The sequence below is a fragment of the Helianthus annuus genome, chromosome 1 (genome assembly GCF_002127325.2).
Source record: "Helianthus annuus cultivar XRQ/B chromosome 1, HanXRQr2.0-SUNRISE, whole genome shotgun sequence".
Taxonomy (NCBI): Eukaryota; Viridiplantae; Streptophyta; class Magnoliopsida; order Asterales; family Asteraceae; genus Helianthus; species Helianthus annuus.
The window spans coordinates 54,928,627-54,944,859 of record NC_035433.2 but is presented as its reverse complement, the minus strand read 5'-3'; the positions used below and the strand labels follow the sequence as shown (position 1 = coordinate 54,944,859).

Below are 16,233 nucleotides of genomic sequence, written 5' to 3'. Positions count from 1 at the left end.
GTTGAGCAGGAGGAGGTGGAGGTGGTTGGATTGGATTTCCATACATGTCTGTGGTGGGAGGTGGCTTAACAGGAACTTGTATTGGATTGCCAAAACAATCTGTGCTTGTGACAAACGCTGTTTGAAGTGGAGCATGTGAACCGGTTCTTGCAGACGAAGAATTGGAAGTTCCACAGTACATTTCTGGATTCTGTGGCAATGGAACTCTCTTCGCCTTCAATGTTTCCTCCTGATCCTTGTTTTCCAACAGTTGAACGAATTCGTTGATATTAGTGGTTCTCAACACCCCGTTGTACTTCAGGATTTCCAAGAAACTACTCCATTGAGGAGGCAAAGCATCAGCAAACTTCTTCACAACTTCAGCTTGAGTTGTCACTACACTGTAATTATCCAATTCCGTAAGCAGATGATAAAATCGGCTTGTCATATCTCCCAAGGACTCCTTATCCATACAAGTGAAGCCTTCGAATTCTTTCTTGAGAAGATCATGACGCATTTGACGTGTTGCTGCATTTCCCACTCCTCTGTTTTTCAATCCATCCCATAACTTCTTTGTTGTCTTGAAGCTGACAAACTGATGGTAGATATCCTTGCTCAACGCCTGAGTGAGAATGGCGTATGCCTTCTTTTCCAGATCATAGGTTTTCTTTTTATCTTCTGGAAGATCAGCAAACGTAGTAGAATCTGAAGCAGCAACCTCTATGGCTTGATCGAAATCTGTGGTGAAACGTATCCACAGTTCCGTATTTTGACCAAGAACATATGTTTTAAATCTCTCAACCCATCCTGGATATTCATTCAAATGCATCAACTTTGGAGGTCGATTCAAACTTCCTGATTCACTTTCGCTTAGTAGAATACTTTGAATGCTCGGAGTTTGATTCGATACCAAAGCCCATTGATTTCCCTGAGAAGATGTCGATACCGGCGACTCGGCCCATAAAGGAGATGACCTGGTATTCGTGTATTTTCCATCGTCTGGAGCCGATGTACCCCACCATGAAGGAGTGACATTTGATCTTGTATATTCACCATTGTCTGGAGCCGGAGTTCCCCACCAACTCGGATTCATGATAGATAAGCAAAATAAATGCTAAGTAAGAAAGATCCGAAAGATACACAACCGAAAGATCCTGGTCGAAAGATCTAAACCACAGAAAATTGTTAACAATAAACAGATCACAATCGAAAGATATAATCTTGTTCGAAGGATCAACAGTACTCGAAGGATTACTGTTGACTCTCGAACAATGATCTCGAAAGACTCAAGAACACGAAGGATTCCCTTTTGAAAGATCCTTATCTTTCGTGTTAAATCCTTATCTTTCGATCAACAAGTCTCGAAAGATTCACCAATACGAAGGATCCTAATCTTTCGGACACTAGTCTTTCGAAAAGATTCCTTTCTCGAAGGATATGTTTCAGACTTCAAGGGATGGGTCGAAGGATATAAATCTTTCGAGCCCTCCTTGATCGAAAGATATCGAAGGATGATCTTTCGATGTCGAAAGATATCTTTCGATATGTTCTGACACACTGACACAAAGTGATGGGTTGGTGAAAAGGTGACAGGTTGGTAAGGTCAACTTTCGGCAAAAGGTATGGTCAGACGTACTTTCCCACCAACTTTGAAAATTTTGCCAAAAATGAAATCCTTATCTTCAACACCAGTCACCGGAATGTTAACCGGAGACTTAACCGGAAAATACAAAATCACTTAAAACAATTTTTCAAGTTACCCAACCCCACTTTAAACACTCCCGGTTAGTTTAGACACGTTTTTACTCAAAGAAAATGCAAGAAACCAAGTAAAAACAGGTGCAAACACCAAGTGTTTCAACACACCACAACTTGTAAAAACCCGGTTTTAAACAAGGTTAAGAGCCTTAGCTCTGATACCACTTGTAGGTCCCTTTTTCGCGGAGGATTACGAACCTAAACCTTGTTATACAAACCTACTAGCGAGTGCGGAATCCAAGCTAGCAAGCAAACCGAGTTAGTAGCAAGTAGAGAAACAAACACACAAGTTCACCGATTAACACAACTTGTATTAATGCAATGAGGGTTCGGTTACAAGCTCAATGTTTACAGAAGTGTTCTATAAACTCTCTAAGATGTGTGTGTGAGTTTGGACAGAATGCTCTCAAAGAATACTCTCTCTTTCTGTCTGTGTGTCTGTCTCGCGAAACTCAACACATGCATGGGTATATATACCCAGCTCAGCAGGTCTGGATCGAAGGATCTGATAGATGGTCCGAAGGATCATCTATCGATCACAGTTCATACGAAAGATCAGCATGGACCTCGAAGGATCATCCTTCGAGGTCTAATGGTCGAACCATGGTCGAACCATATCTTTCGATCACCTCGAAGGATCAGGTGTATCCTTCGAGGCTATCCTTCGATCTGAACATCTTTCAAATGTTGTCCAAGTCAAACCGGAGGATGGTTGACTTGGTCAACTTACAATACAAATCAGGACATCGTTTATATCAGACCGAATACAGACAAAGTACAGACACAAGTGCACCAACAAGAACTTTATTCAAGTTGCACTCTTTTTCCCTTAACTAAGTTTTATCCCATTGGGTTTTCTTAGTAAGGTTTTTAATGAGGCAACACACCTGATCTAGAAGTATCAGGGGGAGATAATGCGCATTACACGTTGCACTCTTTTTCCCTTAGCTATGGTTTTGTCCCATCGGGTTTTCCTAGCAAGGTTTTTAACAAGGCAACATCAAGCGTAATATGTCGATAACCAAGGGGGAGTGTTATGAATATATTTATTATTAATGTGGTTATCAACACCTAAAATAGATTAGGCTTGTTCCATAAGTTTTCCTCCATTATATATAATCTCTTGTACCTCTTTTAATATACACATCTCAATCAATAAAATATTAGATTTGTTCTCCTTATTATTTTCTTCTTCTTTGCTATTAGGCTAGTTTCACAACATTAAGATTGATTTCTATATATTTTTTAACGGCAGATTGATTTTTATATAAAGATATACGGGAGAGAATTATTATTGAAGCCTATAGGAACATAACTAGCGGAGTGTAATGGGATCCGCTGACCCTAATTGATCACTAGAATTTATCATATTTTTATAAACAATATCTGAGTTATTTGAATTCCTTAAGTACACTACCATTACCTTCTACTATCCATAATACACTACCATTACCAATATGTATAGTATTTTCACTTTATACACATGTGCATCAACACCTTCATACCATACCAAACAACATATTACGTTATAAAGTGATAAATATAACCAAACCATCAACCACTAGATATAACTAACTAAAAACATGTATATTGGCCTACTTCATCATTCAAAATCACAAACTTTTTGTACCAAACACGTTATATCACGTTCATACATTTAGATGCACATGTGCATTTTATATATTGTTTGTAAAAAGTAGTGTATTACGGATGGCAGTGCAAATGAAAGTGCAATTGTCTAATACTGACAATGTATTACGGAATTTGTCAAAGAAACGATACATATGCACATATGCATTGATAATTGTTACTAATTTTTTTTTTGTAACGAAAAATAGCGATTTTTAATAAAAAAAAATATGTGTTTTTTAGGTATTTTTAGATTTTTTTTGTGTTCACATTAATTCTTATGGTTCTCGCAATAAGAGTGATTCTCAAATGAACCCTATCATATATATATATATAAACATATATTTGCAGTTAAAATAAAATGGAGGCCAAATAAAGTCAAAGATCAGGCGTAGAGATGATGGATATGTTTGTTACACTAGCTAGTTTTTGTTTAATCACTTTAATAGATTATTAGAGTAGTGATCTCATAACTTAATAAAAAATTAGTTTTTTTAATTAAATGACAAAATATTAATCACATCAACTACAACTTTAGTTGGCCATTTTATTGATCGATGTCTAGAAGAAAGGGACTGGTGCCCCTACTAGGGTCGGAGTAAAGTGTGTATACCACGTGCCATGATAGACTTCCATTGAAGCCAAGAATGATAAGCTTACTTAAAACCTGTGCATGGCACGAGCACCACGTGAAGTCGTTCTCCATTTCTATTGCCTCTAAATTATACTTCTTTCTGTATTAAAATAGAACTTATCTTGCATTCATTTCATATTCAATTCTGATAAACGCACACACGAATCAAAGTGGCCATTTTGAATTGTACATAGATGTAAGACGTTTAAAAAAGAGTTTAATAGATCTTCAACTAAATTACACAAATAGTCTATCACTACACAATTTAAAAGAATATATATTTCTACAATATAAAGGAATTAAAAATATTAATAAACTTGGAGAAAAGCATTGAGTTCGGGTCTAATATTTGAGACTACGAGACATAATCATTAATAGGTTTTCAAGGCATTTTCACGGTTCGACTGATTATGACAAAAAAACTGGGAGTGAACCGCTAGCTATTGTTTTGGAAAAAAAGAAACTAAACCTGTTGATTTCACAGTTATACGTTTTAGTTTTGACGGTTTTAGAAAAACAATTTAAAAGCCTTATATATTGTATTAACTTTTAAAAATTTATAAGAATCTTTCATGAATATAGTAATAGTATATATACGTAACTTTATATTTTTATAAAATGAAACAAAGCAAATAAAAAATAAATGCTAATTAGCAGGTTAGGTTTATACATTTTGTTCCAAGTTCCAAATAATAAACTGTTCGTAACCAATCATATCGTCAAATTGTTGAAATCGGACCGTGACCGGACTAATGTGTTTCGAACCAACCAAACCAGTCAACTCTCAATCTTCTATTAAAATGATTCGAACATCCCTAACGTTTTAATCAATTACTTAAAGAGCCCATAACTCTAAACAGAGTGAAGTACTGTTATGCTTGTTTTAAAATAGGTCATTTTCTAGTCCATTTCACTTTATCCAGAGGCTATGGGAGTCATTGAGCTTTTACACCTACTCATAAAACTTACGGTGTTAGCAAATATTTCATGGAATAATATTACCAAACATAATATTATTACATATCTTATGTCCATTTTCAGATTTTCTTTCTACTTTCTAAGTGTCCAATAGTGTACAACTTTGGTGCATTCTAGCTATAGAAATGTTGTATATAGTTATAGTTATACTTTGGTACACCATGGCTAAAATTAATCAAAATTGGCGCTTCACAATATTATAAACAGCTAGCACACCATAGTTGTAAAATACTATAAGATAACTGATGCACCAAACTGATGGGCAGACAGAGGTTGTTAATCGATCACTTGGTAATCTTTTGCGGTGTCTTGTGGGTGATCATGTGAAGTCGTGGGATCAAAAGCTTTGTCAGGCTGAGTTTGCTCATAATCATGCTTTTAATAGGAGTACTGGGTTTAGTCCGTTTGAGGTGGTCTATTCTGCTAAGCCTCGGGGTCCTCTTGATTTGATGTCACTTCCTTCACCAGGTTCTGTTCCCAAGAAGGTGCAAGATTTTGTGGTTGGGTTACATGATGTTCATAAAGCTGTGCAGGATAACTTGGCCAACGCTAATTCAAAGTACAAGCAAGCTGCAGATCAAAAGCGTAGGCAAGTTGATTTTGAAGAGGGTGATTTTGTTTGGGCCATTTTGACTAAGGATCGCTTCTCAGTAGGGGAGTATAATAAGTTGTCAGCCAAGAAGATTGGGCCAGTAGAGATTGTGCAGAAGATAAATTCTAATGCCTATCGTCTGAAGTTACCAAGCCATATTCGTTGCTCTGATGTTTTCAATGTCAAACATTTGCTGCCTTTTCATGGGGATTCGTCTGATGATGAGGTTGCTGCGGATTCGAGGTCGAATTTTGTCTACCCAGGAGGGAATGATGCGGGCCCAAGCGTGGAAGAGCGGGCCATCCGGTACTTGGAGGCCCAGGATCGCGTCACAAAAGGGGCTTCATTGAAATGGCTCTAACTTGGGCTACGGGAGTCCGTTTGGGGCGTGTGACCAGTCAAAACGAACGGGAGAACGAGCTCTATCTTGCTGCAAACCGCCTGCGGCGGTTTGGGTCATCGTCCGGGCCGAAAAAACGCTTATTTCTATTAGTTTTTTCCATTTTTATGTTTTTTCAAGTATTTTGGGCATTTTGTTTTTGGGCTTGTGTTTGGGCCGTTGTCTTTTTTAGGCCCGTTTCGAATTTCTGTCTCTATTTATGTATTGCCCTAATCATTTGATGAATCAGAATTGAATTTTGAGAAAAACAGTTTTTCACTTCAAATTCCGAGCCCTTTGGGTTGAATTTTGGGGTTGGGGAAGAACGACACGGGCATTCACAGAATCAACGTGTTTGATCTTCATTATCGTACTACTCACTACATCAATAACGCACAAAACGTGATACAAAAATGAATTTGAATATGAAACACAAGAATGTGACACAAAAAAAAATGTTATGGTGTATCACAGTATCGAAATCAGTGCACCAAAGTTTACTTGTACAAATAAAATCTCATAGGTAGGGCTGTAAACGAACCGAACGTTCAGCGAACAGTTCATGAACCGTTCGGCGGGAAGTTCGTTTATGTTCGTTCATTTAATAAACGAACGAACATGAACAAGAAATTTCGTTCGATTAGTTAAATGAACGAACATGAACAGAGGTCTCGTTCGTTCGATTGTGTCCGTGAACGTTCGGTAAGGTGTTCGTGAACGTGTTCGTGAACATTCGTTGATTTGCGTTCGTTTATGTTCATATGTTTGTGTTTTAATTGAAGATCTTTGTACTTTCTTTTATTTTATTTGTACTTTTTATATTAAACTTTTATTTATTTTATTTCCCTAACAATTACTAGGAAACCCACTTTCACCTTGTTTATGCATCATTTCCCTTTCATTTCTCATTATTTATATCCGTGAATACGATCGACCTTCGTTCCACAATAAGGGATTCAAGTTCGAGTGCTACTCTCTGGGCCATCTTCTTTATCCTTCGTCGCGATCGCCAAATTTATTTGTGTTCGTTTGTGTTCGTGAACCGTTCGCGAACACGCTCATTTCCTTAATGAACGAACACGAACATAAAATCTCGTTCGGTAAGTGTTCATGAACCGTTCGTGAACACGTTTATTTCCTTAACGAACGAACACGAACAATGCCTTGTTCGTGTTCGTTCGGTTCGTTTACACCCCTACTCATAGGTGATCAGTGGCTAAAGTGATGGTCTTGATACATCTGTTTTTTTTTTTTTTTGAACGGAAGTTTTCTTTTCCTTTCTTGATATACCTATTTTCCATTCTTTTCACTCACATTTTTCTTTTAACGAGCTAGAAATAATGGGTTATTAAACGTTATTTTTCATTAATTGTGTATTTGTTGTTAAAACGAATATTCGGTCCTCTCAACTAGCTAAGTGACATGCACATGTTAGTTGACAATATTTATCTCCTAATCTGAAAAATTATTCCTTTTTCTGTCATTATATAATAATTCAGTTTTTAAATAGTTTGGAACTTATCAACAAAATTTTATAATGCAAGTGGGTATGCATAGATGAACCATATATAAATACACTAGCTTATCATCTTCCCTTTCTTATCAAACCACCAACAAGAATCATTCCTAAAATAACATAGAAGTAAAAGATGCTAGCACTATCCCCTCCATTGTTTTCAGCTACCTATGGATGGCCCATGGAGGATCAGCTCATTGCCAACAATCTTCCATATGATTGCAATGAAGCAAACTCATATAGTTCACTTCTTGATTTTCATGTACATGATCAAATTAACCATAAATCGGCACCGGAATATTCCACTTCTTCTGGAGGAGCTGCAAATTGTGGTAGTGGAGACAATATAAAGGTGGAAAAGAAGATCAATCATAATGCAAGTGAAAGAGACCGGCGTAAGAGGGTTAACGAGTTGTATGCGTTTCTTCGTTCATTGCTACCCATTTCAAGTGATCAAAAGGTAGGAATTATTTATAGCTATTTGCAAACCCTTTTGATCATTACATGAAAATCTCATAAGCTTATGACTTTTAATATATTTAATCATCTTACACTATTTTGATCATGGTTGTTTAAGTTAAACACGCATATATTTTGATTATAATCCAAATATATACACTGATTATTATTTGATTCATACAAAATTGGAACTATACTATAGTGAATATAATTCTCTTTTGAGTTCTCTAACTACTATAAGTCGTATAATAGAACAAAAGAAAGGCTTGCACATATGATTAGCATTTGAATTTAATTATTTATGTTTCCCCAAATTATAGTATTTTATTTAGTTTCTGGATGAACTAAAGTCATTTAATTCCATTTTCCAACAGAAAAAAGTAAGTATACCAGGAACAGTGTCGCGTGCGCTAAAATACATACCGGAATTACAAAAGGAAGTGGAGATACTAAAACGTAAAAAAGTACAATTGTCGTCGTGTTCAACATCAATGGATAATACAAGGAAAGAGCATCTTGGCATCAAGAAACAAAGTGCTAATGTTTCCGTGAACATTTTGGATGACAAAGAAGTTGTCATTCACCTGATTTCATCAAGTGATCATATGAGCGGGAATACGGAGATTAACTCATTGTCTAAGGTTTTGGAGTACCTAGAGCATGAAGAATATGGGCTTGTTTTGAAAAATGCAACATGTGACAAATGTTTAGGGGAAAGGATGTTATTAAGCACTTTGCATCTTCAGGTACATATATAATCTTCTGTCTCAGAATCTATTACTAATCTAGACAGGCAAACAACATAGTTAGATTAACATGTTTATGGAAATATTTATAGTTTTTTATTGTGTTTAACAGGTGCAAGGGGATAACAAAATAGAGGCTGAAAAGTTGAAGGAGACGCTCATTGCTTTCAGCCAATGATTATATGAACATAGAATTATCTGTCAAGTAATCAACAGGCCTTTTAGTTTCTAACATCCTTCGCACTCAGAATCATCGCAGTAAAATTGGTCCATTTGTACATACATACCAGCATCCATGGGTACCAACCGTAGGAAATTGCCTAGCATTTTTTCATTGTTACATGATCCCATGTATACATGCTTAATATACACATGAAGTGTTTTTAATTAAGAAAGGACTGTTAAATGCATTTTCAAACATGTTGAAGTTGTTGCACAAACGTTTTAAAACCACATCAGACCGAACCGTGTCTAGAAGCCTGATTAGGCATAACGTGAGTTAAATTGCAATTATCAACTATTATAGTTGTGATAAATGATAATATATGTGTGGAAATTTGTGTATTTTGAGATGTCTGGTATAATTTAATCCGGTCCATATTGATAACAAAAACATATTGATTTTTATACTTTTAATTCTCTTTTTTCATAAGGTTCTTGGGATCGTTCAATGCATCCGACCAGTAAATGACTAGTCTGACATTGAAAACATTGGCTCACACATGAAAATAAAGAGAAACAGTTAAGATAGATAAAGAATATGACAAAAGACTTATAATCGTGTGATCTATGTAACTAGTTTTATTTATTGACCAATAGACTATCTAATTTAGACCGAAGGGATTGTTAAACTTTAAATCAAACTAGTTATTACCGAATACGAGTAAATATCAAAATCTTGTTCTAAGCTTATAGATCAATGAGAGTGAGTTAATACCAAACAACCTTTTGCTTATTGTTGGTGTGCATGAAATGGTTTTAAAAACACATAGTCTGAGAGTCAGGTTTTAAATTTATAAAAAATATGATATTATCCAAAGGCAAGCGCACCAATTGCATATGTAACATACAATAAGAATTAAGTATCGTCCACAAGACACGATGTGCAGCTCCCAATAGTGAGCCTTGTCGATATTGAATATGTTGCTTTCAATGATGAGGTTCAAATGCCTAAAACAAATATTGAATCTAATGTAAATAAAATTGAATTTAGATGAGAGAAAGGTGTATTATCCTGGTATTAAATTCCCTTCACCTAATCAAGGATTCTCACAACTAACTGATGTTGTACCTTATAGCTAGGATCTCGCTAAAGCAACCTAGACGAATGGTGCATTTAGCTCCAAATGACTGGCTACCCTAGGACCTACTACCATAAAGAACCAATGACCCTTCAATTGAAGTACCAATAGTAACAATAGGACCAATGTTATAGACACACACTAACTCTTAAAATTAAAGGCAAATAAATGAAATAATTACTTTGTTTTCTTATAGTACGTTATTGGATGGCTTAGATGTCTGTGTATGTAACATTTTGATAGCAATTTTAAATATTTCTTTATAATCTTAACACTTTGATTGCCCTTGACTTAACACCTTCATAATGTCCTAGGCCATGTTCGCAATCAAGGTTATTCTCATTGTAGGTTGTGAGTCTTCCTTTGTTATTTTTCATGTGCATATTTGATACTTGTAAATTTGTTGAGAAAATGATAAGCATAAGCAATCCTCTAATACAAAATATGTTATCACCGTGAACATGCTATTAATGCTAGTGAGTAAACTATAATTTAGTAGTCCTCTTTGTTTTCTTGCTAGTCATACAAGTAACTTCTCCTTTTTATTTTCATGCTAGTCATACAAGTAACTTCTCAACCAAGAATAGAAAGTTGAAATGCATAAAGAATTATTTAGTAGACTGAGGACAAGATACATGAAACTTTTCTTGCAACTTGTAAATAAACTTGGTCTTTGTTAATGGTTCATGTGTAAAACCAAGGAATAGTCGTACGTGTGTAACTCTATGGTTTTATCTTGGAATTTGAATTCTATACAAAAGGATTTATACTTGGGAAGCTTTTTTTTTGTTTCTAACTTAACTTAAAAGTAAAATTTCATGTTATGTCGTGTTCGATTTAGAGATAAAAAAAAGTTCACTGAGTCAAAAATGGATTATCAGTCTCCTCTGAATATTGTCATAAACAAAAATTTATATTGAGGAGAAATTATGTGGTTTCTAATTCGCCTTGATGAATTTATAATAACAAATAATCTAACTAGTAATCTAACTAGGGATCGTCACTCATCTATATTAACTCAAGTGTCGTATGATTGGCACACCTGAACTCTTAAATCGACACCTTTAATACGGGCCGTATAGGTCTATACGGATCATATTGTTTTTTTAATTTTCAATAAAGATTGATGTGTCAGATTTTGTCTATTTGACTGGACCTATACGTGTCATATAGGCCTATACAGGTCGTATAGACCCCCTGAATTCTCAAAAAAAAACAAGGGGTTAATTGATAAGTCAGGGGGTCTATACGGGTCGTATAGACCCCCTAGTTTATCAATTAACCCCTTGTTTTTTTAGAATTCAGGGGTCTAGATGATAAAGTTTTAAAAATGTTTTTTGTTTAAAAAAAAATAAAAGAATTCTTTCATTAAACTTTGTTAAAACTATGATTAAATTTAAACAACTGTAAAAAAACCATGTACAATGTAGGTCTATACGTGTCGTATTGGTTGGGGGTTTTTTTTACAATTTTTTTTATGGTTTAAACAAAGTTTTTAAAAAATATTTTTTTTTAAATAAAAACTTCGTTAATTTTTTTTAAGAATACCATGTACAATATAGTATAGTACAGGTGAAGTATAGGTCCCGTATGAGCATATATAGATATAGTAAAGGTCCCGTATAGGTTAATTTGTAATTTTAAAGGTATTTTATTTGTATAATGTATTTAAAGTGTTTTTTGTTTGTTTAATGGATACAACACGTAAAGTAACCGACAATATACACTAAAATACGACATCGTATATAGACATAATACACCATAATACGGAACAATACGACAAGTAGAGACATACTATGCCATAATACGTGATAACACGACACGTATATACCATCTACACCCTAATACAAAACTTACAAACAATAAACGTGATAATACCGAGCGTCACCGAGACGAACCGTACGGACAATATATGAGATAATACCAAACATATTGACAATATACATCATAATACAACATTTAACGACAAAATACGTCAAGAATGATACCGTACGACATGTATACATACAACACGACACGTTAGTGTACAAGTGGATTCCAAACAAAATTACATGTAATCATAGAATACAATACCACACGGAACTGAACGTCACCGATAAGACACGTATAGAGCATATACTTCATAAAACGACATGTAATGACAAAACACGTCAAAATACGGCCTGTATACGCACCGAGTAAGCAAAACCTAAAATTATGAAAATTTACCCCTATACGCATCGTATAGGTCAAAACAGGGTCGTTAGTAGGCTAATATTTGGTCGTATTGGCCTATATGGGTCCTATAGACCCCCTGAATTCTAAAAAAAAAACAAGGGGTTAATTGATAAATCAGGGGTTTATAGGGGTCGTATAGACCACCTGATTTATCAATTAACCCCTTGTTTTTTTGAGAATTCAGTGGGTATACATGATAAAGTTTTAAAAATGTTTTTTTGTTTAAAAATAAAAGAATTCTTTTATTAAACTTTGTTAAAACTATGATTAAATGTATACAAAAGTTTGTAAAAAAAACAAAGCAATATGACCTGTATAGGCCTATATGACCCGTATTGGTCCAGTCAGCTGCCAGACAAGAACTGACACACACAGATTTGACTTTTGACTTTTGAACCGATACAACACATATAGAACTATACGACCTGTATTGAAAACGCAAAGTATGCTAATAGATTGGCTGGTGTGCCAATAGAATTCCCTTTAATTAACTCAATAGACGAATCCATACAAATGTTCATTTTTAAAGAAGACATATTTTCTAATAGCAAAAAGTTAAGAACAAGGTAAAAATAATTAAATCATTGATCTCATAGTTGAAAGCTTAAAACAGCTAATGTAATAAATAAATGTGACATCAACTTGTAATAAACAAATGGCAACAATATAATAACATGTCTGGAAGAAAAGTGTGGTTGCCTTAGTCTAACATGTTGACACCCACATGCCATTCTAAACTTGCATAAGAGTTATCCGAGTCATGAATACGATGCTTGCTTAAACCTTGTGCATGACACACGCTCCACTTGAATGTATCATCCTAGAGTAATGTCATTAATATATTCAAAATAAGTATTAGAAATATTAATATTGACCATTCCGATCTAATTGTTACATTCTCTACATTGTTATATATTTGAATATTATTGACAATTTGTTTGGATGGTGTTTTAATTACTAATTTTATAATATTATTGAATAACAGATTAAAGATCTGTAAAAAGTGAGAAAGGTAAGAAGGAATATATGTGTCTTTTTTTTTTTAAAGATAAACTTCATTAAAACAAAGAACGCTAGATCCCCAAGGCGAGGACCAAGACGAACCAAAAACTTACATCACGTTACAATTACATCAATCTTCCCAACTACACTTTGTATTTCTATTCCTATTGTTATACCACAAATAACCGTAAATTTTAACATCCGAAATGACCTCATCAATCTTTGTGTTCTTGTTGTTGAAGATGCGATCATTACGAGCTTTCCAAATTCTCCAACATCCGATAATTATCAAGCCGTGAACCATGTTCTTTGTTGTCAAGTTGAGCCGCAAATTCGTGTACATACTTGTAAGATCCTTCAAATCACAAACATATAAAACTGGAAATCTACACCATTTGGCGATTGCCTGCCAGAGAATAGTCGAAAATAAACAACCTGTGAATAGATGCTCAGCTATCTCTTCTCTGTCTTCGCAAAATATGCACGTATTACTTCCCACTTGAATATTCCTCTTGACCAAAGCTTCTTTTGTCAGTAATCTTTCAAGTCTCGCTCGCCACATAAAGATGTTGCACTTCTTCGGGATCCATTGACACCAATCAAAAAGAGCCGCTGTGTTTGTTCCTTCGGTAGATGAAATCCAAGATTTGACATTCGCCACTCAAAATTTAGAACCGGTACCGTGCCACGACCATGAATCTTTCTTAAAGGAAAGTTTCACCGCCTCGAGCAAACTAAAACAATCCGTCAATTCCATAGTTTCATCGAAAGATGTCGGATCATGTCTCCAACGCCACACAAAATTACTAGCACCTCCGATCGCCAACACACGATCCGACACCTTACATTGTTTATTGGCTTCTAGACGATAGATATTAGGAAAACGCACTTTCAATGGTTTATCATAAATCCATGGATCCAACCAGAACCTTATCGTATTTCCTTCTCCCAAATCAGCTCGGATAAGCGAATTAAAACCAATATTCGCTACCTTTGTAAGACCACCCAACTTGACAATATTCAACCATGCCCCTTTGAATCTTCTCTGGCAAGGATAAATATCCCACGAACGAGCTGTCAAGTGGATCGAGTCAATGACTTTCTTCCATAAAACCTCACTTTCACACCTATATCGCCAAAGCCATTTTAACAATAAACTTTGGTTCGAAATTTCCAGCCGATTTACTCCCAAGCCCCCTTTATCTATCGGAATGGTCACCTTGTCCCAACCCACCCAGTGTAGTTTTTTTATCGCATCAACATTTCCCCACAAGAACTTCTTCATAAGAGCTTCTAAATCTGAAATAACCTTTTTTGGGGCTTTATATAAGGAGAAGTAATAACAAGGTAAGCTCTCAAGAACCGACCTGACAAGAGTTAATCTTCCGCCAATAGAAAGAACATGAGATTTCCACCTGGATAACCGAGCCTGAAATATGTCTTTTACCGGCTGCCAATTTGAAATTCTATTCATGTTTGCGCCCACTTTAATCCCCAAATACACAAACGGAGTGCAACCCGCCTTACACCCTAAACTTTCGGCCATCATGTTAATGTCCTCCGAATTTACCCCAAAACTATAAAGAATCGACTTATTAATATTAATTCTAAGACCCGAACAGAGAAAGAAAATTCTCAAGATTCGTTTCAAATTATTAAAATTAATAGTCGACCAATCTCCCAAAATCATCGCATCATCTGCATACAGGAGATGATTTACCTCAAGACCACCGTTTTGAAGATGAATACCATTAAACGCACCAATCTCTTTCGCTTTTCTGAAAATACTAGAGAAAGCCTCCATAACAATAATGAACAGGAAAGGCGATAACAGGTCACCTTGACGAATACCTTTCTTGCAATCAAACTCAAAATTGGCGCGCCATTTACAAGAACCGACACCCTGTTTGATCGAAGAATGCCCTCCACCCATAAACACCAACGACTTGGAAATCCCAATTGCCGCAAAACATCAAGAAGAAAGTCCCAGTGAACATTATCATACGCCTTTTGAAAATCTATTTTAAAAATGAACATCTCCTTCTTCATATGTTTTGCCCAAGCAATAATTTCATTGATTATCATCGGACCATCTAAAATAAATCTACCACTAAAAAGCGCGGATTGCGTTTCCGAAATAATACTTCCCATTACCTTTCTCATTCTGTTCGCAAGCAACTTAGAGATAACCTTACTTATTACACCAATAAGCGTTATGGGACGATAATCACCTAACCCGGAAGGAGTCGAAGATTTCGGTATCAGTGTAATGAAATCAGAACCCACTCCACGATTTATGGTACCCGTCTCAAAGAAATCGTTCACAATAATCATGAAGTCAGCCGCTAAATGTTCCAGAATTTTTTAATGAATTTAAAATTAAAACTATCTGGACCCGGCGCCTTGTCACTCCCACACCCAAACACTGCTTCCTTGACTTCATTTTCAGAAAACGGGGCTATCAAGAAATCCGCATCACATTGAGACATTATTTTAAGGTTATGATATTTTAATTTTGGTCTCGTCATCATATCCTCCACATATTTGTTTTTGAAAAAACGATACACTTCTTTTTTAACCTTAGAAGGTTTCGTTCTAATCCCATTAATCTTCAACCCCGGGATGGTATTCGAAGCCTTCCTTTTATTGATCAACCCATGGAAATATTTCGTATTATCGTCTCCGTCTGCAACCTATTTACATCTTGATTTTTTTGAATGTCTTTATTCTTAAGATCCTCAAGTTCCTTTGCGCGTCTGCGCGCCTCTTCCCATATCCAACTTTCTTCTTCCGTTAAGTCCCTCTCATCTCTAGTCGTGTCTAAAGCATCCATTTCGTCTTTAAGAATCATGTTTTCTTCCAATTCTTTATTTTTAGTTGTTCTCTTCCAATCATTTATGCGGCTACGAAAGAATTTAAACTTTTGAACCATCTTTAGATCTGGTAGCCCATAACCTTGAAAGTCGTTATTTGCCTTCATAATAACTTCCTCAAAATCGTCCCTGTCTAACCATGAATTAAAAAAAACGGAAGGGTTTCGGGC

General features: G+C 35.5%; 1 protein-coding gene across 1 annotated transcript; it reads left to right on the top strand.

The window, feature by feature from the left end:
• Positions 1-7,589: 7,589 nt before the first annotated feature.
• On the top strand, positions 7,590-9,234 carry LOC110885418 (transcription factor ORG2). The gene is made up of 3 exons (XM_022133115.2): positions 7,590-7,925; positions 8,299-8,670; positions 8,783-9,234. Exons 1-3 carry the CDS (start codon positions 7,599-7,601, stop codon positions 8,846-8,848), a joined length of 765 nt encoding a protein of 254 aa, XP_021988807.1. The 5' UTR covers positions 7,590-7,598; the 3' UTR covers positions 8,849-9,234.
• The last annotated feature ends 6,999 nt before the right edge of the window (positions 9,235-16,233 follow it).